Source organism: Ambystoma mexicanum, chromosome 9 (assembly GCF_040938575.1).
Source record: "Ambystoma mexicanum isolate Mex_15411 chromosome 9, UKY_AmexF1_1, whole genome shotgun sequence".
Classification (NCBI taxonomy): domain Eukaryota; kingdom Metazoa; phylum Chordata; class Amphibia; order Caudata; family Ambystomatidae; genus Ambystoma; species Ambystoma mexicanum.
The window spans coordinates 1,393,443,172-1,393,470,444 of NC_090931.1; the positions used below are offsets into that span (position 1 = coordinate 1,393,443,172).

The window sequence follows — 27,273 nt, forward strand, 5'->3', positions numbered from 1 at the left end:
TCTTTCCTATCTAGTCCTGGACGCGCCTGTCAGCCCCTGCGCGTACTCTTGTGCGGATGACGGTTCAATTTAGAAAGACCGCTCAGAGTGGTCTCCGAGCAGTCTTTCCACATTGATCTTTAACACAATGCTATGGTTAGCAGTCTGCCTAGTCCTGCACTCAGTCATCAGATGAGCAAAATACCCAGGGAAAAAAAAGAGACATATAAAGTTGCGATAGAAAGGAGCCATACCAGAGAAGAAAAAGTCCAGCAGTTTACAAAGAGGTATGTCATTGCCCCAGTCACATCCCAGACTCACGCGATTTGCAGCAGTAAAATGTTCCAGTGAGATTGGTTTCAGTCACTGCATTCCAGCCCTTGGAGGTGATGGCTTCCGCCGGGCTGAGGAACTGACCACCCCCATTGTTGACGAGGAAATCAATGCGTCCATGGAGAGCGAGTGTTGACTTTATTAATGTCTCCACCTTCACAGGAAAAACAGTAAACATTGTGAAAACTAAGCTTCAGATAAAAAACACAATCGCTGACAAAAACATGCAGCTAGTAAATGGGTATTGCATTGATGTATGTAGCAGAGAGCCTACAGGACCTACTTTAGAACATGACTAACCCACACAGAAGCCAGACTATGGAAAATCTGGAGCATATCACGCTGCAGCCAGTTTGTGGAAACAGTATCATGACTAAGAAGTATGGAAACAGAAAAAAGCCAGAGTGGATGCCACTGGGATTGAAAACGACCTGCAATTGACGAATGTCTACTAGATGGTGGGTTTGTCAACTGAAATGAGAAGTACAGTATGCCTGGCAAAATCTACACACCCCTACATGAAAACACTCTTAAGGACTATTGTTTTATGTTGGCCATGGCACTGAATTTGGTGCATCAAAGCAGTGACCTGTGGGCATAAGTGAAGAAGAAAAGTTTTGAAAACAGCAGAATGTTAGCCCCCTAAATACACAATCAATAGGGGCTAGGGGAAAAGCTCAAATTCGAAAATAGAGAAAGTGCAATATATATGTGTGGAAAGTATTTTACAGTAACTTGGAAAAGGACCTGGAAATATCTGAGCAGGCAGATTGATCCCAAGGCTCATAAAAAGTAATTTATGGGAACTCGATTGGAGTCTTACAGTTCATCACATACCATCATCATCATCATATAGGTTACGCTATGATTGTATATGGGAAGGAGATACATTAGTCAGTTCCAAATTAGAGAGGTTCCCTTTGTGTAAAGCATGTAGAGAGATTCAAGGATTTCGTTTAACTTGCTACCTACCTTAAAGATCACTGGCCCTAGAAACAAGTCATCATCTGACAAGCTGTACTGTTGTTTATGTGGGCTTCTTGATACATCTCATATTTCTTGAAGGTTACTCATTTCAGCCAATTTGTAAATTCCATACCTAGCAAGTGTCCACTGAAAAATGTTGTCGGTGTTTAAGAGTGAGTGTTCAGGTCTTATTGGTTTTATCATCGTTAACATTTTTATCTGGTTTTATTTCATATATAACTAGTGAATTAAATATTGAGAACAAATAATTGGTAGTGTAGAGAGAGAAATTATAATTAGTAACTTTTAGTGATGAACTTGTAGTTTGTTATTTTGTTTAGGTTTATGAGCCTTACTAGAATACATTTAAATATTTTAGATTTCAAATCTAGACTATGCATGGTAACACATGATTTTAGTGTCTTTATCTCTTGAGTCCATTCTGTATTTTGATTTCTTTGTTTTCTCTTTTTAGTGGGAACGTTTTGTATAAATCAGATCACCCAGAATAAAAATATCACTAATGGTAAACATTGAAAATGAATACTCCTAAAACTAGTAGTGACAATACATGGATTGACATTTTTGTATTTCAATATTTACACAAACACTTATAGAAAGCTGCTGTTGCTCCTATTATGACATCATCACATAGTGAAATTTCCTCCTTTTGTTTGGCTCCAGGCAGTGTGCAATCAATAGTTTGAAATGCTCTATTCACCATGTATATTTTGTGCAGCTTTAGAATGTCACCTGCACACAAGGGAGAAGAGCAGCTCTATACTTGCTTCCAGAATGAGTCAAATGACTTTATGAAATTATGTACACATCCCTTCAGTATCAACGTGTGTGACAGAGGTGGCTAATCCCTACTAGCCACATTAACAAAATGTAATTTCATGGAAGGCACCACAAGATTTATCAATTGGGGCGTACACCTTCAAGGAACAGAAACTCAGGAAATCTCATCTCCAGTTTTTTCGATAAATTCGCACCCATGCTGTGTAAAAAAAAAAAAAAAAAAAGACTAAATCAATCTTTGCTTGTGTTGTACGCCCCGCCTTTACTGGGCTGTGTGGCTACAAGGTTCGAGGAGACCACCAAGTGGCGCCATAGTGATTGCTATAGACTATTCTTAAATGATAAACCGAACCTATCTATCTCTAATGCCAAGGGGATTTCCTTACATTAAGAAAGTTGGGTGCTCTTCAGGAAGTCTGTGTGAGTGAAAACAAGAAAAGACACTGCCCAGTCACACAAGTTCCAGCTACTGTTAGTAATTCAAGAGAATGACTCCCTTCTCCTTGATGCAAAGCATCCCAACGCCCCTCGGGTTCTTCAAAACAAAAGTTCCATACGAATTCTGGGTTCTCTGTAATGCAACAGAAATCTGTAATCGCACAAAGTTCTTGTGGGGCTAGGAAAATGACTCCCTTCTCCTAGCTGGTTCCCCAATGTCTTTCACAGTTCTTAATAGTTTATGCATTTATTTATTTATTTATTTCTATAGTGCCGGGGCACTAGTTGGGGAGGTTCACGGGGCGAAGGGGGGACAAAAACACAATGCGACGAACAGAAAAAGAGGACAGCTCCTTTGGGGGTTATCCAAGAGACGAGGAGGACTACTCAAAAAGATAGATTTTCAATTGTCAGCGAAAGTTGACCAGGTTTGTTTCAACTCTCAAGGTCTGAGGAAGTGTTTTCCAAAGTCGGGCTGAGGTCACAGGGAAGGACTTCCCCAAACTGTTGACACCTTTAAATATGGGTTGAGTAAATAGGGCCTGAAGAGCTCTTGTGGGATGAGGAGTCACCATGTTCTTAAGGTATAGCGGTGCATGTCCAATGAGACATTTGTGGATGAGCAGAGCCACTTTAAATTGTATACATGCAGAGAGAGGCAGCCAGTGAAGAGATTTCCGGGTACTCGAGATGTGATCTTGCCTAGATTTACCTTTAATGATTTGCACAGCATCATTCTGGGAGATTTGCAATTAAGCCAGGTTTTTCCAGCAGTTGTCCAGTAATAATGCCCGTAATTCCCTTTTGGAGGTCATCATAATCTCAGGGTTTTGCACATCTCTGGCTCCGCCCCCACTGGGACGATGGAGACATTCCTGGAGGCCCTCTTGACTTTCCAGTATCACCCTTTTGTGGAATTGGCCTGGGAACTGTATCACAAAATGGTTTTCCCTATTCCTCTACGGTTTACAGACTCGTAAATTCTCAGCCCCCCCCTCAGACTTGTATGTATTCCCGTTACCTTCTAGTTTTGCCAGCGGTTGCGGGTTCGCTGTTCCTACTTCAGCTTCTTCTTTTAGCAGTACTCCGCCTCTCTCCATCTCGAGTAGTTGTGAACCGCCTCGGTGTAGCTGTCGGCCCCCTATGTCCTGCTGCGAAGGTTTACATCTCCTCCACGGTCTCTCGCTTTCTCCAACTCTGCCACAGTCTATGGTAGGCGGCCTCGGCACCGTTGTTAGACCACCTGGTCCCCACACTACAGGTCGTGCCACCACCTCTCCGTCTCTGCAAGTTTATTACACAGGTTCACAAATGACTCACACGATACCTCTCGGGCGTCCCGCTATTACTCTTCTCAGCCTTGGAGAAGAGCCTTATTGCAGTCTCCTGAAGGCCTGCGTCAGCTTTTCCGGATTCAATGCGGCCTCCTCGGCCGCCTGGATCTCCATCTGGCCTAATCACAGCATCCAGCTTGCCAGAACCACACAGGTGAATGACGAATAACACAGCCCTCTCACGCTGTTCAGTTTAAATAGCGTGAACGGCCCCAGCGTAACAGCCATCTAATTGACAGCAGCTTTTCTAGCCTTCGTCCCTCTCGAATTTAGTGTTTTTGAGCTCTCCTTCGTCTCAGTGCCTACGACAACAGGAGGGTTTGATGTTTTACAATAACACACAAGTTTAGTCACATAAAGTTCAGGTACTAACGTCAGAATACAAGGTTGGAGTTTAAAGGGGTTATGCTTCCCAATCGCGTCCTCATCCAAGGGAGAGCAGTCCCTTCTCCATGAGATCCTCCCTCATGTGACCACCCCTAGTGGGACTATTGGTTAGCAGCCCCACCTCCCTAGCCTCATGGAAAGGGGTTCTCCCCTGGGGAGTGACACCATCTGATGGATCATCACAGCTGCCACAAAAGACTTGGACCTTCAAATGTCTAATGGCCCTGAACTCTAATACCTTGCAATGACTCTGTTTAAAATCAGGGAAGAACTCTGTGGTTTCTGCACAAAAGCTCTTGGTGCAGCCGGCAGCTCTTGGGATGCCCTCCCTGATGCCAGCCTTCTGGACGGAAATCATTATCAGCACTCTGCCCCTTGCCCCCTCTGGACCCACTATAGGAACTTGCGTCTTAAATCAGGGTGGCCACTGTCTGGGTTAGCATTAGTTATAAAACGTTATCTATACACTTTGTCTAGTTACGGTCAATCCTCAAGTTCACTATGCCAAGAATTCTCATATTGGTTGCATTTCCCAGATGTTCTAGCCTTACAACTTTGTTTTTAGAAAACTTATTATTTTCATATTAATGCTTAACAAACCACCATATACCACTGCATGACCATTACCATAAAGAAGTTACCATCAACACATGAAAAAAAGCCTCGACAGAAAGGATACAATCATGTTCCAATAATAAATTTCTCGAAATACAAGATAGGAGCTAGTAATATTCTTCAACCATCCCACGCCCATTTACCCCAAACTTTATGAAACTTTGGAGGAGCAACCTTGTGCATTATACACTCTCCTCGCCAGGACCATACACATATCAACTTCAGCAGACAAGCTACTTTTCCTGGGGCAGTCCAGAGCACGCCACAACGAGGCGGTGATCCTTTTAGACAATCCCAAAGTTGCAAACAAAAACACTCTTATATTTCGTGAACGCAACCTCCCCCGAATTCCAAGGAGCACAAGTTTTGCATCTTTTGGCACATCGGAACCCATAACAGCAGCTAGCTTTTCAAGGCACTTCCACGAAAATACTTGAATCCGAGTACACTTCCATGGCGTGTGGAATAAAAGTGCCCTCTGGACTCCCACATCGTAAACAGTGATCACTGTCTGTCCTCCCACCATTCAAACAACGCTATGCGTGAATAGTAAACATGCTGTAAAATTCTATAGTGTATAAGACGCAGTCTAGCGGATATCCCGATCTCTCTGGGAAACATTAATGCTTACACCCATTCCTCTGGATCTAGCAAACCTATATCTCTTTCCCACCTATCCCTAAGACAAGTCAATTCCTTAGTCACAAAAGCAGTCAGTGATTGATATAAAATGGAGTTTACCTTGCTGTCAATGTGCTCAGGAAGGTTGTTAGCTTCTAGCGGGGAACTCTGGGGAATATCATTCCAAGATGAGAACTGAAATCCCATTGCGTGGGTTAGTTGCATGTACCTGAAGTGCTCTCTATTCGGGAGTCCGAACACATCTTGCAAAGTATCAAAGGGGAGGAGCTGACCCTCTTCTACCACATTTGCTAGGGTTAATATCCTACAGTTCTCCCAAACCCTAAAGTTGCAAATTTTGAGTATCTCAAGCAGGTGTGCATTGTTCCAGAGGGGTCGATCCAGGGTATATTTTCTACCCCATCACCGATATATGCATGTGCTTTGGCCCATTTCTGCTGAGTATGTCGAGCCATATGAGGGAGTGCAGTCTTCGCCATTTTGCCTACATACAGCACCTGTATAAGAGACTTCCCCAACATCCAGCCCTTTTCTAGTTGAACGTGAGGTAACCTGGGGTCTCCGTGCAACCAATCATTCACCACACTCAGTTGTGCAGCCGAATAATACTGCTGCATGTTAGGTAGGCCAATCCAGAATATTCCCAAGTCCCCACAACGTATGCCATCTTGGGGATAGAAAGAAGGACTTGCCTCGTACCAAGCCCCTCCACCCCCATAGCAGGACACTCTGAACCACCTTCTGCTTCAGCCCAAACCCCAACAGAGCAAAAATTCATTGGACAACAATTTAGCTCTCCACAGAGCCTTGATTAATGCCTGCTCCCTCTGCGCCCATGCTACTAACATCCACAACCTCATCGAAGAACACCACCTTGACTTCCTGGCAGGAACGGAAACCTGGCTACACAATGCAGCAAGACCCTCCCTCTCTCTGGCTTTACCTCCCAACTATTTCATCCTCAGAGCCGACAGAACAGACAAATTAGGAATCGTTGTCGCCTTCATCAGTAAAACTTCACTTGCGTTCAGGGAGATACCCTTACCCCCCAACCAGGCTACAAACTCCTCCTCTCCAAGCTCCTGGTCAACTAACAAACTAACATCAACTAACTTCCTCATTGTCTACTGCCAACCCAAGCACCCAACGACATCCCCCTCCTATCGCCCATCATCAAACCAGCCACCAAATTCCTAGTACTAGGGGATTTTAACCTTGGCTATAATGACACCGTAGACTCTAAACCAAAAGATCTAACGAAAACACTTACTGAGCTAAACCTCACTCAACTAGTCCACTCTTCTACCCACTCAAAAGGTTGCATCCTAGACTGGGTACTTTCCTTGAATACCACGGTCTCCATCACCACCATAGTGCCCGTGCCCAGGTCAGACAACTCAGTTATCAATTTTTGCCTCTCCCAAACACTATGCAAACCAGATGTCAAACTCCCACCCACTCTCTCTCGCAAAACACGCAGTCTCACTGAAGCCTGCCTAGCCCCCACACTGGTGAAACACCCATCTAAGAACATGCCCACACATGATGACCGACAAGCCCTGGTCTCAATGATCCTCACAGCCGTCTCACGGACCACTGACCAACATGCTCCGCTCAAACCTAGAATCCCCAATCCAGGCAGAAAAGCCACCACTTGGTTCACAGAAAATCTCACCTCCCTAAACTGGTTAATGCGCACCCATGGGCACTCCTGGAGAAATGACCCTCAACCTCGGGTCAGTCCGCACCGCACAGCCACCAAAACCTTCAGAAACACCGTTTCCTCAACAAAAGCCAACTCCTTCAAGACCCAGCCCCGACCCCCTCTCTTATCCATATTGACAAAGCTTGGTGTTCCACCATTCAAGCAGCCTTTGCAAATAAACTCAACAAACTGCAAGACAAAATGTGCACCAAGTAAAAACTTCTCTTCTTCAAACCCCCTCCCACCACCCAATCACCCTAGTCCCCCCGACCACTGCAACCACTCCCTCCCCAATTGCACTTCACAGCCATCTCCATGGAAGACATCACCACAACATTCCAACACCTCAAACCCTCAAATTGCAAAAGGGATACCTTGTGCAGCACTCTTGCTCCGGCCATAGCCGATTTTCTATATGCCTCCTTCCTCTCCAACAACATACCAACCTGCCTCAAAACCGCATGGGTCTCCCCCTCATAAAAAAACCATTGCTCGATCCTACCCTCCCCACCAACTACCGACCCATCACCACTGTCCCCTTCCTACTCAAAATCCTTGACCGAGTTGTGTATCCCCAAACTCGAAACTACCTCGAACACCACCAGTTCTAGGCACCAGACAATCTGGATTCAGACCTGAACACAGCACCAGAAATGCCCTCCTGGATCTTAAAATGAAATTAGACCTCACACACGACTCAGGCAATTTGTCTATTTGTCTCTACCTAGACCCGTCAGTGGCATTTGACTTCATAGTCCATGACGTCCTCTGCCAACATCTCCTTACAAACTTTCGCTTCTCCCACCAAGTGGCCCACTGAATCAAATCATTCCTGAGCGAGCACACATCCAAGGTCTTATAGGTGACTGCTCTGCTGACCCCATCGTGTCCAAAGCGGCATCCCTCAAGGCTCTTGCATTTCTCCAGCATTGTACAATACCTACACTAAATCCCCCTTTGATCACCTTGACACCCTGGGGATCCCATACACAAACAAACTGTGTAAATGACACGCAAGTCCTCCTGCCGATCACAGGAAATTACGCCCAGGACATCGAAGTGATCAACCAGATGTACAGTGTTATATAGAATTCCAGGTCTCCAAGCATGAAGACAATGGGTGTTCACCTTGACGTAGAACTTAATATGTCCCTCCACATAAATGTGCTGGCCTCATCCACAGCCTAAACGGCCAAGTTCATCTCCCGTAACAGGACATTTATCTCAACCTTCAGCTGCCTCACCCCAGCACGGACCATCATTGGTAGCAAACTTGACTAATGTAATGTGCTGTTTTCCGGCACATCTTCCAAGAACACAGGGAAGCTTCAACTCTTGTAAAATAAGGCACTAAGAACTGACGTAAGTCTTAAACTCTCCAACCACATCACAACAGTAAGAAGGGTTAACTGGCTACCCATAAAAGCAAGAATTGACTTTATCCCCCGCATTGTGACTAAATGTAGTATCTTCACATGTGAAATAGCGTGCATCTGCACGAGAGTATGCTCGTGCAGGAGAATGGTAGTGACGAGATGGAACGTGGAGAAAGGACAGTTGGAGGAGAAGCGAAGCAGTGAAGATGCACATTTCGTGTCCCCTGTTTATTTATAATATTAGCATAAAAATAACCTTATGGAAGTAATTAATAAATTATATAAACCTTTCTAATTTGCCCCTCCTTACTTCAATGGCGACGAGGATGGGATGCAACAATATGTTACTGCCCTGAGGAAAATGGCCCGGAATTGCAACTTCAACCAACAACTCGATGAAAGGATCAGAGACCAATTTATGCTTGAGTGCAGGAGCAGTAAGGTCAGGGAGAGACTTTGGTCTGAAGATGATCCCACACTCGATGTTGTACTTAGATTAGCCAAGGAAGTGGAGCACACGGAAACGTGTGTTTCTACTTTAGAAAATAGAATGAAGGACATATCAATCAAATCATCGATCAGTCTTGTACAATCAGACCAAGATGAAGAAATTGGAATAATTAGAGGCAACAAGAAAAAGAAAATGAGATCACAAAGAGACGGAACAATACCCAACACCAGCAATTTACAGCGAAGATCCTTTGAGAGTAGAGATACGTACAACAATCTAGCCAATACAAGAAGGCCTGGCAGAGTCGAATCTAGGAGAGGGAATAGACCCGACATGATAAGGACGTCTACGTCAGGAGGAGAACGTCAAAACAGGAGCATGTTTCCCCAGGATGGTAGAGGGAAGACCAGACAAAGAGGATGTTACCGATGTGGTAGCCCAAGTCAGTGGGCTGACAATAAGGAATGCCCTGCTCTTAAGATGATTTGCAGAAGGTGTGGGGGAAAAGGTCACATAGCAAAGTACTGTAGGACCAACCCAAATGGTGAACAAGAACAATCCTCTAACTGGATTGGAGATGATGACGATGAAGAGGAATGTGTATTCATGGTTACTGATGAAGACACACACATAGAGAGCCCCAGAACTGAAATCGTTGTGAATGGATTTCCAGTCAATATGATGGTTGACTCTGGAGCGAAGTATACGCTGATACCAGAAGAGATGTGGAGGAAATGTGGCCCAGAGTATTTACATGAAGTTGATGTAAAACCCAAAGCATACGGTGGAGTCAGGATAGAATTGCTTGGGTGGTTTGTTGCAAACTTAGATTTCAAAGGGAGGAAAGCAAGTGGTCGCATTTATGTATCTAAAAGTGGAGAGTCTGCACTACTCAGTTGGACACACCAGAAATTACTCAAGGTCCGTTTAGACCCTAATGCTGATGAAATGGTTTACCAAATCGATGGATCATACATTGGTAACATTCAGAAGATAAAGAATTAAATATTTAGAGATGATGTAATAGGATGTTTAAAGGGGTTCTCACATCGCATATTGCTAAAAAGGGATTCAAGACCCGTGGCCCAGAAGCTCAGAAATATTCCGTTGGCTCTCAAGAAGGAAGTCAAAGAGGAACTAACCAAATTGGAAATGCAAGGAGTTATTGAGAAAATTGATGCAGCGGAATGGGTTTCACCATTGGTCATTGTTAGGAAAACTACAGGAAAAATAAGAATATGTGTCGACATGAGAGAGTTGAATAAATGTGTGATCCCCGACAGACACCCATTACCCAACATACAAGAACTAATATCCACTTTGGGCCCTGCATGGTTTTTTCCACACTAGATCTCACAGCAGCATACCACCAAATTAAACTACATGAAGATTCTAAACCTTTGACGGCTTTTATCACGCCAGAGGGGCTCTATCAATTTCGCAGGATGCCATTTGGGTTAATATCAGCAGCTTCAGTTTTTCAAAGAATAATGCAGAATATACTTGGTGATATGGAAGGTGTAGTTTTCTTTCAAGATGATGTATTGGTTTTTGCAGATGATCAAGACAAACATGATATGAGGTTGAACAGAGTTTTGCACAAACTACACCAGGCTGGAATGGTGTTGAGTGAAGCCAAATCGAAAATCAATAGAAAAGAGATTGAATATTTAGGACACATAATATCTGGTGATGGTATTAGACCCAAAAAAGACTTGGCAGAATCTATCAGATCCATGAATACTCCAGACAACAAAGATCAACTAAGAACCTTTCTCGGAATGGCAGAATATTACGCCAAGTTTATAGAGAATTTTTCAGACCACACAGTTGAAATGAGGAGTCTAATGAAAATGAATAAGAAATTCGTCTGGAATAAGAAGAGTGAGAAAGAATTCCAGTTCATAAAAAAGGCTTTAGCCCAAGCCCCGGCACTGCAAAGTTATGTTAGAGGCAGGAAGACTGTAATAACCACTGATGCAAGCGATGTGGGTTTAGGCACATCCCTATCGCAATATTATAATGGACAAGAATTAGTAATTGCTTTTGCATCAAGGTTACTTAAAGGATCAGAAAAGAATTACGCCACAATTGAGAAAGAGGCTTTGGCAATCAAGTGGGCCATTGAGAAATTCCGATCTTTTGTTTGGGGGGTACAATTCACCATACACACAGATCATAAACCTTTAGTGGAAATATTCAGTACCAAAGGCCTGGACAGAGTATCCAGCAGGATTAGGAGATGGGTTACAAGACTTCAGGAGTTCAATTTCAAAGTTATATACATTCCAGGTTCAAAGAACATTACAGCGGATTGTTTGTCTCGTTTGACCAATCTTAAGGATGTTGAAGAGGATCTTGGAGATCAAGAAGCTGTGTGTGAAATATCGAGTCAAGCTGTATCCGAGGAAGATTGGAGCGATGGCATGGTGAAGGATGACACTCTATTAGAAGTTGTGAAGATGGTCAAAGAAGGGAGATGGAGGAAGAATGAAGTACTTTCTCCAGAAGTAAAGACTTTTTGGGACGTACGAGAAGAATTATACCTTCAAAGTGATTATCTCATGAAAGGAGACAAAATAATACCCCCTACCAGCCTAAGAGAAAAGATTATAACAATGGCTCATGAAGGACATCAGGGCATTGTAAAGACTAAAAGAAGAATCAGAAGCACATATTGGTGGCCCGGTTGTGATAGGCTGATCGAAGACCAAGTTAGAAAATGTATCCTTTGCTCCAAGAGCGATAAAGTGTGCAAGGGTGCGGACTATCCAATGGTTTTGAGAGAAGTCCCTGAGAGTCCGTGGAGTGAATTAGCTATGGATGTGATTGGTCCTGTTTGGAGTGATGGGTGTGCTACGTATTGTTTAGTGATAATTGACATGTTAACCAGGTGGGTTGAAATTAAATTCTTATCTCAAGTTACCACACGCGATGTTATAAAGTTCATGGAAGAAGTGTGTGAAAGAGAGGGTTATCCCAAAATAGTTCTCACAGATAATGGCTCACAATTTAAATCTGAGGAAATGGAAACATATTTGAAAGGCAAAGCCATCAACCATAAATTGTGCGCCATTTACCATCCACAAACCAATGGTATTGTGGAGAGGTTCAACAGAGTAATAAAAGATTCTATTAAACTGGCATGGGCCAATGGAAAGGAATGGAAGGTAGCAGTCAAAGAGACCCTGTTAGCCCACAGATTCACTCCTCACAGTTCCACTGGAGTCACGCCATTTGAACTTAATAGAGGCAGGAAAGCCAATACAAACATGTCTCCAGGGTGGATGAATGACCTTGTGAGAAGTGAGAATAAAATAGAGGTAGCAAAGGAGAATATTAGACACAGGCAAATTGACAACAAAAAAATGCATGATAAAAAACGCTTTAGGAAATTACCTGAATTTCAAGTGGGTGGTTGGGTGAGGATAAAACTACCTGTGAATTTGAGAAGAGATGGTTGCAAATGGTCCAAGCCCGTGAGAGTGGTAGAGATATATTCCCATGCTATTAGGACCCAGGATGGCAGAGTATGGAAGAATGAAAGGGTAATGGATATAAGTGATCAATGTTGGGGGAGTAAGTCTGATGGCTTGGGTGAAATGGATAGTGAGAGAAGCAGAGTAGGTACAACTGTTGACATTGATGATAAGAATGTGCGAGGTGAGAGTGAAGTGTCGAGCAGAATCTCTAAGAGAGTTCCTTCCTTGGCAACAGATTCAGATGAGTATCAAGAAAGAAGTAACAGGATAAGATCCAGGACGGGAAGAGAATGCAGACCACCAAGATATCTTTGTGACTATGTAGGATAATGAGAATGAGAACTATGCCAAAGAGTCTTCTATATAAAGAAGGGAGATGTGTAGTATCTTCACATGTGAAATAGCGTGCATCTGCACGAGAGTATGCTCGTGCAGGAGAATGGTAGTGACGAAATGGAACGTGGAGAAAGGACAGTTGGAGGAGAAGCGGAGCAGTGAAGACGCACATTTCGTGTCCCCTGTTTATTTATAATATTAGCATAAAAATAACCTTATGGAAGTAATTAATAAATTATATAAACCTTTCTAATTTGCCCCTCCTTACTTCACTAAACCAGTGATCCGATGCCTCCAGTCCTCATCCAGCAGCTCATTACTCACCCCCAGATTCAACCGCAAGCGAGCAGTGGGCACCAGTTTTTGTGTTACTGCCCAAACCCTCTGGAACCCTCTCCCCGACCACATCAGAAACGAACCTTCACCCTCAACATTAAAAAAACTCCCAAAAAACTGACTTTTTAACAAATATGTTTAACTTAACTCAATGATGCACACCGTATGTTTGAACTGCTAATTACTGTTTTGGACTGTTTGCTCTCACAATTCCTGTACAAGCGCTGTGATACCTCCAGGTCTGGGTGCTATACAAATGAAAAAAGAAAAAAAGTAATAAATACCACCCTCCTACACTGAGCGCTGCAAGGGTTTCAGGGCAATGCGTGGATGTCTCCACCCCCTAAACCCCTCACACAACAAATCCCGAAGAGCCGCCTCCATCTTGACAGAAACTGATTTGGGGACCGGAAGAGGGGCGTTTTGCAGCACATAAAGAAATCTAGGCAGGGATAACATTTTGAAGAGAGCCGCTTTGCCCAGTAAGTTCAAAGGGAGAGATTGCCAGTGCACCACCTGGAGACTAAATTGGTCTATCAGCGTATGAGGATTTAACGAGAGAAACTCAAAGAGATGAATACCCATCTGGATGCCCAGATACCCAAAGCCTGTTACAGAGTTCTGATAGGGGTAGTCTTGTGGAATTGCCTCGTCCCCTCTGTGAGAAACCAGAAGGTGTCTCACCCACTAGCCCCCGGGGATCTTTCATCCAGGTGGCCAGAAAACAGCCATCGCTTTTGAATCCAGTTCCTGGGGGTGGACCAGTGCGGGAGGGTCACTTGTGTGTCGGGGGCAGGGGGGAAATGGGGGAGGTCTTTGGGGAATGGGAGACCGGATGGCGAGACGCAATACCCCCTTCCCAGTAACCCCTTTACCCCATCCTACCAGGTAGGATATTTAGGAACTCAACCCCCAACCCCTTTTACAACACAAACACTTTCTCACAGACAACCCACTATGAGAGAAAACAGACTAACGCCCAGGCCATATACCTGACGTGTCACAATACAATGGTCAGGCAAGGTCAGGCAATTACTGACCATCACCCACACACCTGACTTCCATTATACTTCCCCACATGGATAAAAGGCAGAGCACACTTTTTAGCGAGGCAAAGCACAAGAGGAAACAGCAGTTCCAAGATGGCAGTTGAAAAAAAGGAGAAAGCCGGCGGAACAGAAGGGGATAGCAAGAAGGGAAGTTCCCTTGATGTTTTCGATGAGGAACCATTACTTTCACAAAGCCTCAAGTATAGAAAGCACAAGACCAGGAAACCAGGCTGAGGAATCCTGTATTGTGTGTCACAGGTACCCGCAACCCTCCTGCGTCGGTAATCAAGGCCGGGAGACTGGCCAGCTGCTGTGGTGCTGTCCTTGGCTCCACCAACAAAGCAGTGTCAGTGAAATAAGCACAGCCGGTGAGTTGGGGAGATTGATACAAGAATGGTCTGTGTTGAAGCTAATGTTACAAGGGGCAACAATGTATGGTGAGCGCTGGAAAGAACATTGTATGAAACGCGTGTGATACCCAACGCAAGTAAAGTTGAACTGCAGATGAGTGATTGAACTTTGAAACCAAGATACAATACTTTGACAGAGTGGTCTGGCACCGTGTGAGTCCTCAATAAGGTCTCTGTAAGGTATCCAGCTGAGAGTTGACGAAAGTGAAAGTGTGGCAAAGGATTGTGAATTGAAGTGGTCCTGCGACCGGTCAAGCAAAATCCTGCACACAATTCGAAAGTCTTCGATGTTGATACAGTAAAGAAAGTTTATAACAAAGTAGATAAAGTTGGTCCGAGCCCAGCAGAGAGAGACTGATTACAGATTTTGTGCCAAAGCGTATCCGAGACCGGCAGAGGGGGATCCGGGGTGATCCATGAATCAGCCAAGAAATTGGAAACATGAAAACCCAGAGTATTGTGTTAAAGTGGATCTGAGCCCGGCAAAGGGAGATCTGAAGTGAATAGTAAATCACCTAAGAAATTTGTGAAGTACAAAAAGGAAAGTAACTTTATTGTTAGTTTGTTACATCAGGCCCTCTGGAAGAAGAAACTTTGAAGGGCAAAGGGACTTTGGCACAGAAGGCCATGATGTAACTGCACCCTCCTGCTAGAGAAGCCAGAGACTGTGCTAAGCTCGAGTGTGCTGCCTTGTCCCATGCTGAAAATGTGGGGAAGGGAAGCCAACGGCTTGAATATCCTGACATATTTCTTGACCACTTTTCTTTTGCATAACATTGTTTCCCACACTATTTGTATTTAGAGTTAAGAATTGGAAATAGGTTTATTAATATAGACCCTTTTATTTTGACAAGACACCACTAGGATTGCGTTATTATTAACCGATGGTCGTAGCTTGCCCCCATCTTTAGATTTAGGATTAGATAGGCGTTTTTCAAACCCAATTGAAGTTCAATAAACACCCTTGAACTGTGATCACTTGTGCGTGCCCATCTTACTTTTGATACCATGCCTTGCTTAAACCTCCATGTATAGGGAAAAAAAATGATTTCTGCCAATTGATTCTTAAACCGCTGAACCCTGGAAAGTCTTTCAGTATTCGGGTAACTCTGAACAACAGGAGATTGGAGGGTTACCCATGTAGATCAAAAGGCCATCCACATACAGCAAAACCCGGTCTTCTCCCCCGAAGGCCATTTCAATATCTGCAAATCAGGGTCGAAGTTTAATTGCTAGTGGTTGTATGGCCAGAGTAAAAAGTCACGGAGGCAGGGGGCATCCTTGCCTTGTTCCCAGTCCCAGGGGAAAGATCCTTGAGGAGACCCCATTGACTCTGACATCAGCCACAGGCGAATTATAGAGCAAGCATATGCAGCTCAAAATGTTACTGCTAAGCCCCATGTCTTCCATAATGCCCCAAAGGAAATCCCAGTAAACAGAATCAAAAGACTTCTCAAAATCCACTGAGAGAAGTGCTAGTGGATCTGGTATCATGGAGGCTTGACTTATGGACAGCATGCACGTAGATTCAGTAGGCATGAACCTGCATTGGTCGGAATTAATTAAGGAGTAAATTACCCCCAATAAGCAGTTAGCTAAAACCCTTGCAAAAGTTTGCCTCACCATTTATGTACAAAATCGCCCTTTCAGAAGTGCAGTGCTCTGGTAGCTTACCTTTATTGGGGATAACTACAATAAATGCTTTCCTTACGGTCAGGGGGAAGCACTCATCTTGCTTACATTGTATGAATAAGTGGTGAGGTGGTCCATTGACAAGATCCCCAGGCATCTTCCAAACCTCTACTGGAAAGCCAATCAGGCCCGGGCTCTTCCCTGAATGAAGTTGAAAGACAGTTGTAACAATTTCTTCCTCTGAAATATCAACACATTTTCTGCTGTTTAGTGAGATGTGGAAGGACCATTGGCTCAATACCTTTCAGCCCCTCAGATATGGGCTGCTCTAACAGGGCACGATATGACTCATAATATATTGCAAATGCATTCGCGATTTCAGCGTTGTCCGTTAGAATATTCCCATTGGCATCGTGCAAAGCTCTCGCAAATCCATTATCATTATCTCTTCTTTTCGACCATGCTAACATTTTACCAGATTTAGCTCCAGATTCACTGCGTCTGTTAATTGTTTAGTGCTACATTATGAAGCACCTCCTGGGCCTTCATAAGCGCAACCTGTCCACTGGGCACACAGTGGCAAGGAAATCCACCTCGGCCCCTGTTGCGGCCGATTCAGCCTTCCTTACCGCTGACATGTGCTGTGTCTGTTTTGGTGACATCAGCAAGATTAATTCACCCCGAGAACCGCTTTGTATCCCTCCCATAAAATAATGGGGCTACCCGCTGACCCTTCATTAGTAGCAAAGTATTCCGATGTAGCGTGAGATATGGCCTCCATGAATTCAAGGAAACCTAAATAGTACATGTTTAATCGACACATGCCTTTGGGTTTTGCGCACACACTTTCAAGTTCAATAAGGAGTAGAGAGTGATCCAAAATCCCTCTAGCAAAAACGTTGCAGAGAGAAGCCTATGACTATTATATTGTGGGATGAAAAAAATAACCCAATCTTGAAATGGAGCCGAGAGCCCCCGAACAAAAAAAACGAAAACCCTTTTTCTGAATTATTCAACATTCTACAAGTGTCCAGCAGACCCATTGCCATGGCGAATGAGCACAGTTTAGTGTGCAAATCAAGGTTCCTACTGCCAATGCGTGTTCGTTCCAACCCCAGGTCCATGACGTCATTGGAATCTGCCCCCCCAAAACCCAGGAATCAACTTGACTATGCACCATTATTGATTTATTATATTGTTCATTTATAATATTGTTCACTTATAACATGCTTAATACCAGAGAGTGATTTCTAAGCGCGGGATCGGGATTCGAACCTGTGTTGCCTTGCTTTCACGACAAAACGCATTGCCCCTGAGCTATCCTTCCTACCAGGCTTCTGAAGATCATACACATATACACAGGAATCTTAGTACCCCATGCTCCCTTGGAGCATGGGGCAATAGGATTCACTACACAATATGTAGTGATTAATTGAACTTTATTGTCATGTTTTGGTTTTTCCTTTTGTATTAGTGTTTGTAGTCTTGGTGTTTGCTGTGCTTTATTCCGAGCTATTTGGATGCATTTATGCGAGTACCCGCTAGCTGTGAATCTGGTAGACCCAAGTTTGCATTCCTCGTTTGTTGGATCTGCACAGTTTCTTCTGGCTCTTATAAATTCCCCTTTTGGGATATTCCTGATCACCTGTTCGTAGTGGCAACTAGTAGCAAACGGTGTAGAAATGACTTCAGTCTCTCTACAATAGGTTTTAGTTGTAAGGTGATCTCCTGATACATGAATTGTCAAGTCTAAAAAGTGTATCTCTGTTTTGCTGCTGATTCCTGTGAATTCTATTCCCCAATTGTTATTATTGATTTGAATTCTGAAGTCTTCCAAGTCTTGAAGTGTACCATTCCATATAAGAAGGATGTCGTCAATGTAGTGCGTCCATTTTATAACGCTTTTTTTGCATGGGCAAGCAAGTCCATATTATTCTCCTTTTTTTTACTAAACGAGGCACACTACTTTTGATGCACCGGCCAGCCGCACCCAGATGAACACTTGTACAGCCATGATTTTTTGCCGCAGCTACACATAGCAAGCACTTTTTACTAAAGGAATAATACAAGTTTGATGCACCAGCCAGCCCTACGCAGACGAACATTTGTATAGCCATACTTTTTTGCAACAGTCAGACGTAGCAAGCATCTTTAGGAATATAATGCAAGCAACAGAACAATGCTCAAGCTATATTTTTATACCACTTATTATTTTCAATCAGTTCCCACGACCAAAAAACATTGGGAAGCTTGCAACCATAATTTAAGCAATTTACTTTGATCTTATCGGTTAGACGGTTTTAGTTGCACAATCCTGCTACTGGAAATTATGCAATGAGACATAGGAAATTTGCATTGACAAACACCAGGAACAAAACGCTGGAAAAATGCAGGACAGTTAGCTTATACTATCCCTTGTCTATTTTCTCCTTTTTCAGACTGGATTTAGCCCGGTATTATTCAACAACTATCGGCTATTTAAGCAGTTATGACCTACGGCATAGGGCAAGAGCAATCCCCATTGCAATCTCCATATGAACAACCGCACAAACTTCATAATTAACTAACGTTCTCACGCCTATTTTTTCTCCTTATTTTGCTACCTGACTTACCTCCCTGATTCCCCACCCCGAATCTGGGTCTTTTTATTGACTTTTTATTCACTTTTCATTATTTGTTTGGTTTCCAATGTACTTCTTGGTTTTTTTTTACATTATACCGTATGGCTTATGTTGGCATTTTACATATTTTTTTCCTGTGTGATTGTTGTTTTAATGGCATTTTCATTTACAATTGGATTCTATTACACAATATGTATGATTTACTTGGCAACAACATTTTTTGTTTGACTTTTTTTGTTTGATTTGTTCCCTCTTGATGATATGATCATATGAGGTTAATATGATGGTTTTGAATGCTTGTGATTCAATTGGCTGATTATATGATTTTTTCCAATGTAATTACTTTAGACGCAAAGATATGCCCTGATTTGAGAAAGGCATTTATGATGCCGAAACACGTGTTACCAGAAAGGGGCAAAAATAAACCAATTAACTTAACACCTAATGGCACTTTGGAATTTGTCTTATACTATGGCACAGTAATAAGGTGTGTTCAAAACACACCCATTTGCAGCAAGTTCTCATATAGAACTTGCAATCCGACCCCGCTAAGTGAGTTTCTGTGAGAAGGGCGAAATCTGCCGAATATCTAGTGAGAGACTGCAACACCAGCCTCTGTTTGATGCTAGAGCACAGCCCATTCACATTCCATGTTAATAGAGAGACCGCCCTATCATGTGCCATCCTACCTGAAGACCCATTTCACAGGTCGTGTAGTGAGCTAACCCATACCCCTACATGACATCTGGCATGGAGAGAAGCCCCCACCAAACACAAACCTCAAGCAACCAAGCCAAGCAATATAGGTAAACCAAAAAGAAAAAAGTTCCCAACCCCCTCGACCCGCACTTCACCCTCAACTGAACCATCTGTCGCCCTTACCTTAAACATACACGTGCAAACTGAAGTGCAGGCATTATCAGGCGCTCAATAGCGCAGAGGGCATAATAGTTAGAGCTACACAAGGAGGAAGATACTAATCGATCCCAAGTAAACTGAAACCAAAAAGCCAGAGCGGAACACAACTTCATCCATTGTCTGTCATGGCACAATTGTTGCCAGTGTCCTCAAACAGTGCAGGCACCTGTGAGCTCAGTGGGGCAGAGGATGATGCCTCCTTCCTGCAGCGTGGAAACTGGCTTAGACTGGATTTGGGTTTCAAACCAATCCCATGCAACTAGTGGACGATTCAAGAACATTTTTTACCCCATGATATACTTTCAATTGTGCAGGAAAAAAGAGGGCATATTTGATGCCATGAGAAATCAGCTTCTTCTTTCTAGAGTCAAAGGATTGTCGCGCTCGCTGTACGTCTCTGGTAAAATCCAGAAAATCCAGAAAAAATCCAATGCTAGAGCCATTTACATGATCAGACCGGTGGCCCTCGCCATTTGTAACTCAACTCTTCTGTCCCTATAATTCAATAGCCTTGCAATCACAGTGTGTGTAGGGGCACCAGGTACTGTCCTGCTTGCAGGAATTTGGTGGGCACGTTCTCTTGAAAAGAAGTTGGAGAGCTTCTTTGGTGCCATAAAGTCAGTCAACCAAAGCTCCAGGAAAAGTTCCATACAGGGCCATTCCTCCTTCTCTGGCAGCCCTAAAATACAGAGTTTAATCTACCTTCACTGTCCTCTGCCTGGATCTTCACGGATTTGAGTTTTTGGGAGATGGACGCTAATTGCTTCTCCACCTCTCTTATTACCTCCTCCGAATCAGGATATCTGTTATTCTGCCTCCCCTACTGTCGAGGATAACTTGCGGAAGTCCTGGCGCAGGAAGGATAACTCTGACGACAGTCCGTCTATCTTCTCTTCCACTGAAGTTCGCGATTCAGCGATAGCCCCCATTATCTCTGCCAGCAAGATCCTGACCAATAGCCCACACGGTTGAAATATTGGGGGATGAAGGTTGGGAATGTGGAAGACTGTTCACTGTAAAGTGGTCCATTTTGCACTAGACTATTTCTTAACTTTATACTTTTCCATGTTGCCATATACAGCAATCCAATTAAGGAGACTCCAACACACAGCAACGCATCTCACAGGGCTGCTAATATTTGTGTGGCCCATGTTGCGCCCCTCTCCAGAGCCAGATCAGACCTCCCTATTAATGCACAGCGAGAAACCGCCCAATCTGTCTCCCACAGTGCTTGTGACACCAGTGAAATATGAGTCAAGGACAGCCGTGACCTACCTCATATCACGGGGCGCAACAGGCACACAAAGTTACCACACTATTTAAAAAGGTCCCAGGATCTAGGGAAAACCCCAGGTAGCAGACTCCTAGAAAGGTACCCAGTCCTGATGTAGCCTCTTAGTATAGAGAAGAAACCACTGGGTCATTCGCTGCGCCCTGTAAATTGAGGCTCCTCCACAACAGGAAATGTCAGGTCTGGTCTAAAAGTACTGAGAACCTAGCAGACTCTGCAGCTTCAAAGTGACCTCTTCAAGTTAGTGGCTTTGGGTTTCTTTTTTTACCATTTCCCTTGCCAATGTTTTCACAAATCCCTTATATATTGGCCCCACGTCCAGCCGCTCTAAAAAGCCCTACTGTTTTCCCCTAGCTGCTACGTCCTACATCCTGAGTGGCAAGCTGCCTGCAGAGCTAGACTGAGGCAAACACAGCACATCGCTCTCATTTCCGCAAACAGTGCATACCACCAGTGGTCTCCGGCGCAACAAACCACAACATGCTGGATTGTCTTGGCCTCATCTCGCCTCCATTATTTTTACTGGACACGTCCTATTTCTCCTCTGGGCCACACAAGCCCTGCGACATCGCCAGGAGAGGCACTCGCACTGGCCATCTTGCATACTCTCCATGGGCAGGAAGGTATGGCGGGCATTGCATGGGGGATGAAAGGGTGGTGCAGGCCAATCCATTGGTTCCTGGAAAGAGGCTCAAACCACTTGTCCAGGCATTAGTACCGAGAGGTGAACCTCATATATATGCCACCAGTTTTCCACCATAGATCCCGATCTGCATCCATAGCCAGGAAGAGGCCATAATTGCAGTGCAGTTCGGAGATGTGGCCATTTTGGAGATTTACCAACTCTGCCGGCCGCCCCCCCCCTCTCTTCTGGATATCCCCCCATCAAAACATATTTTAGTGCATAATGGTCAAAATGTTTGTAAAAGCATGGAACAGCCTTCCAGCAGGTGTAGTCAGAAACACTTAATTCCTGGGACAGTCCTAAGAGAAGGGAAGGGTATACAGTGAAATATTTGGAGATCCTTTAAATATAAACAGTACTAATGCAATAAAGATCTCAATGTATTCTAAGTAGAAAAAGGTTGCAGTCACAAGAGAAGACCCTATATTTCAAAGGGGAACTTCACAATGTTCGTTAGGAACTGGAAGTGTTGAAATTAAGAGTCTGTTGGTATTAGAACACTGAGCCCCTCGCATACCAATAATTTTGGAGCCTGCTGGGGCCTCAAGAAGCCCACAATGTAACCCCTGATCTGTTCCCATATTTTGACCTACGTTCAGAACGCAACTTGAAAGCATGACCACATAGGACCTCCTCAGGCATGATCATTTCAGGATCAGTTGCAGCTTACTGTTCTAGCTCCTTTAGGAGTACTGTTACATGGCATGGGAGCTGTAAGTCTCCCACTGTTCCTCGTTTGCACTGGTCAGCCTGCCTGGGCTGCAGTGCATGCCTCTTCTCAGTAGGGAGCAGTACTGCATCTGGGAGGTAATGTAACTAGGGAGGGACCAGCCTTGAGTGACAGGAGTGGGAAACCGTAACAGAGGGGATACAGACAGGATTACACAGTTGTAGTTGTTACTGGTAGGACTGACCGTTGGTCCCCGAAGAGAGTTAGTGTCTGGATCCTAAGAGGTCGGTTGGCTCTGGTAAGGGGAGCAGAGTTCTGCATCAGGGTTTAAGAGTAACGTTCCTGTGGCAACCTCTCCATGTTGGTTCTGTAATTCAAGCTTTGAGCATCTATCACTAGAGAGAAGAGTGAGACTGACCGAATGATGGCTGCTTTGGCAGGAATATGATTGGGTAAAGGGTAATAGATGAAACACCCCACATGTTTTAGAGGGGCATTCGGTTGGAGTGATTGTTCTCAGGGTGTGTGGGTTGTAGTGACCACCATAAGCATGTACCACTTCGGGGTGTGGGATTGGCCGACCCTACAGTTATTTTGTTGGATCCTTTTTTCGAGCCTTGGAATTAATACCTGGCTGTTCGATAGAAACAAAAGGGAGGTAAAGTTTGCAGACAGATTTATATGATATGGCATTTATAACGCGCCTATACACAAGTGTTTAAATTGCACACATGTACAATGGATTGGATGCTGAGCGAGTCAGCTTAAAATAAACATGAATTTAATACAGACATATAGACTACAGTTCCATCTATTCCTGTCTGGTTTGCATCAAAAGTCATTGTTTATTTATATAATTCGGAGGGGGCGCATTGATGATAAGTGGTGTGACATTATGTTGATTGCATAAAGATTTAGCTCACAGGCTGTTTCTAAAACCAGTTAGAGAGGGGGTGAGAGCACCGGGAACATTTGGCTATCGCGCTGAACGTGTCCAATTCAGAGAGTTACATACAGGCATCCAATTGCAGGAATCCGATGGGGCAGTGCTCATATGCACCAGGAGAAAGATTAGAGAGTTTTTTGTTGGATTCCCATGGTATTGGTGCTGCGTACACAGTTTGTAAGAAGATTATTAACGTTCATTCAATTTGTTTGGTCACAATTTGTTGAAAAAGGAGCACACTTGCTCTAATATTGTGCCATTAGGTCATTATTGTCACTGAGGGTGCGGACACGTTTTTCGACCACGCAAAGGTCTTTATCAAGGCTGTGTTAGTCATACATCAAACATAGGTTGTTATACATTAGTAGGATGTCGAATTGTACACAATTGTGGCACATCATGGGACCCAATTCGAGTACCAGGAGGTGAGAAGTGCAAAGTGAGTGTTTTTTTGTGACATGTGCATTTTGTGATAAACATAGGAAAATTAGCGTGGCTTGGGCAGCCATGGAGTAGGACGTGCTTCCTGAGCAGCTCTGGAGGATCCGACATATGATCCGTGAAAAATACCTACAAAAATGCACTACTGGTTCCAGGATTGACTATACATGCATGGGAACGTGTGTTCTGCTCACTGTATAAAGACAGAGTGAATCGTGTGTGGAATTCTGGAGGAATCGCTCGGCGAAGACGGCGGCTGCTCGGTCCATTGTCACACAAGATGGCCGACAACAAAGGAAACAAAACTGAAGCACCCGGAGCGGCAGAATAGAGACGGCAGCAGCGGGGAAAGAATGATGATGCGAAGTGGAGACGGAGCGAAACCCCTGCGGCGGTAAGCCTTGTGTCACGTTGGCCTGCGTGCTGACCCGGAAGGCATAAGCCCGGGAGCAGCGGGGGTGCGAATAGATAGGCCGCGCCATGATAAACATATTAAGTGCTTGCTCGGCATCGATGAGCAGAAAGCCGCGGTGAGAGGCGGCGGACGGTGCGACTGCTTGAAGAGTACTACAGTAGCTGATAAGGGTGGAAAAGACAGTTGGGGAGGCACGCGGACGCTGAATCGAGACAGCGAGGCATAACGGAGGCCGCAGAATGTCGGCACGATGGGCCGTGAGCAAGAACAAGAATAAGCAATCCACAATGGATATATATCTTTGCCAAAACGCAACATTCTCCTGCGGCCATCGCGCCCAAAGGCTCGATGGCACCAGCGGAGGGCACCACAGTGGCTGAAAACCATCAGATTTTAGAGGCCATCACAGAGCTGAAAGACTCATGGGGGGTTGCGATGTCGGACCTGCGCACTTCCCTGGAGGCTAAAATAGATGCAGTAGGCACAGAAGTCACCCCGCTGAGGCAAGAGGTCAGGGGGCTGGCAGAACGAACAAGCAGCCTGGAAGGTGCAGTGAAAACCAACACGGACACCAGCACTAACAACGCAAAGGAGATCCATGTACTCAAACAACAGGTAGCTAACCTGGAGTCTCGAGCGGACGAAGCAGAAGGGAGAGCGAGGAGGAACAATATTCGCGTGGTGGGCTTGCCAGAGGGTGAGGAGGGACAGGACTGGACAGACTACGTCGAGAACCTACTCCTACAAGGAATTGGGGCTGGAAAACTCTGGCAGGGATTCGCAGTGGAGCATGCACATAGAGCCTTTATGAGGAAGCCGAGACCAGGGGCCCCTCCCCGGGTGATAATCGCCAAAATATTGAACTACAAAGACTGCAAGAAAATACTGGAGTACTTCCAAAAAGGTGGAACAATCGAAAGAGCCTCGAGCACCATCACGGTGTATCCGGACTACACTATGTTGGTCCAGAGGCAACGGTATAGCTATGTGGCAATCAAAAGAAGGCTGCGCGCGGCTGGGATAAAATATATGCTTCTGTACCCTGCGAAATTGAAGGTGGTGCACAAGAGCAAAATGTATTTTTTGACACTCCGGAAGAAGCAACGACGTTGCTGGATCTGCAGGGCTGCCCGGAACGAGACACGGAAGAGACCCAAGAGGGACACGATATGTGACTGGGATACGGTATGTATACTGTTAAGGCGTTGAGTGAGCACCCCAGGGGTGCCTAGATGAAGATTATGATTAATGGGCGCGGCTGTAGGAGGCTGATATTTTGATAAGATACCGCTGACTGTAACGGACTTGAAGGACTGGAATATAGTAGCGTGTACATATATGCAAATTGTATAGCAATGTGTAGTTAACCCGAAGTGACATAGGAGCGGCAGGGCGAAAGCACCCTACCCCCCCGAATTATAGTTGTAGTAGTAGGTTGGCCACTAGTGCGGCCTCACCCTGCGGAGCTTCGAGTACAGGCGAGAGCCAGAAAGAGCTAGATGCGGGGGAGCCTGAGATCCAAGAATGGAGCTGGGCAACAGTTGGGGGGAGTGATGTTGGGAAGGGACAGGAGGCGGGAGGGAAGGGGAACGGGAAGTTTGGGGTGTTTTTGGTTAAAGGAAATTTAGAATGGGACACAAGCCTATATAGATTGGATTGGAATTCAAAGTCAGACTGCACCTGGGGGAGGAAGAACGGAACTTGTACAGGCCATGGGGGGACCTTAAGATACTTACATGGAACGTGTGGGGGCTCAACAGCTACTTAAAAAGGAACAAAGTTATGTTGTACCTGCGCAAGCAGAAAATAGATATTGCATTGCTGCAGGAAACCCACCTTACACGAGAGAGGATGGACACGATTGCTGGGAAGTGGAAAGGAGTGTTGGTGGGCTCATCCTACTCTGCTTATGTGAGAGGAGTGCTTATTTGGGTGGCGCCACATGTCCCTTTTCAGCGATTGCAAGTGGTGGCTGAGACAGACGGGAGGATGGTTATACTGAGGGGACTGGTGGAGAACAGGGAGATAAGCATTGTTAACACGTATGCCCCGAACCAGAACACAGCGGCGTACATTAGAACATTGAGTGCGAATTTGAGCGCATGCGTAGGAAGCGCAATGAACTGTGGAGGGGACTTCAACTGCGTATTGAACCCGAGGGTGGACAGATCGGATGGGAAGATGGATAGACCGGCCCCTGCAGCCAAGGCGTTACAGACACTGCTGGATGACTTTGGTTTGGAGAATGCATGGAGAGTGAGGCACCCCCAGGAAAGGCAATATTCACATTATTCTGCCCCACAGCGGTTATCAACGAGGCTGGATTATGTCTTCACATCACCAGAAATGATAGCAGAGATCGCACAAATAGAGTACAAGGCCAGGGTCCTTTCGGACCACTCGCCCCTGATTCTCGCATGGCAATACTGCCCCCCGAGAGCGAGGATCCCGACATGGCGCCTACAAGCGGAAGCGTTGCAAGACCCCTTTTTTCGGGAGGACTTGAGGGAGGAGATAGTAAATTATTTTGAAACAAATACTGGGAGCGTGGATTCGGCGGGAACACTATGGGAGGCCTTTAAAGTTGTCATGAGGGGGTAGCCATGGCGAAATCCAAGGGCCTACAAGGTGGGGTTTTAGCCGAACTGCAGGAGACGGAAGAAAAATTCGAAGAGGCCTTAAGGGGGGGAGACGGTACAGCAGAGAAGCTAGAATTGACACTTAGGCTACAGCAAAAATGTGCAGAATATTGGGAGAGATTGTGTAACCTTAATTATAAAAAATACATAGAGAGACATCATGCGGGAGGTGATAAACCGGGGAGACTTTTGGCGTGGTTATTTAAGAGTGAGACCCCCAGAGTCACAATCAGGACTATAGAAGAACAAGTTACTTTCTTACCTGGTAACGTTCTTTCGATGGGATGGTCCGACGACGTATTCCATATCTATGACATGTAATCACCACAGCTGTGCTGCTTCGGAAACTTTTTTCGACGTCTCCGTCCTGCGTCG

At 44.8% G+C, this 27,273-nt stretch overlaps 1 protein-coding gene across 4 annotated transcripts in view; it reads right to left on the reverse strand.

Moving 5' to 3' along the window:
* Positions 1 to 27,273, reverse strand: part of LOC138489144 (peroxisomal trans-2-enoyl-CoA reductase-like) — a 558,986-nt gene that overhangs the window by 387,317 nt on the left and 144,396 nt on the right. For all 4 annotated transcript variants that reach the window (XM_069616798.1, XM_069616796.1, XM_069616799.1 and 1 more), the window contains exon 3: positions 301 to 466. In XM_069616798.1, the coding sequence (XP_069472899.1) occupies positions 301 to 466 (166 nt within the window). The remainder of the gene's footprint in view (positions 1 to 300; positions 467 to 27,273) is intronic.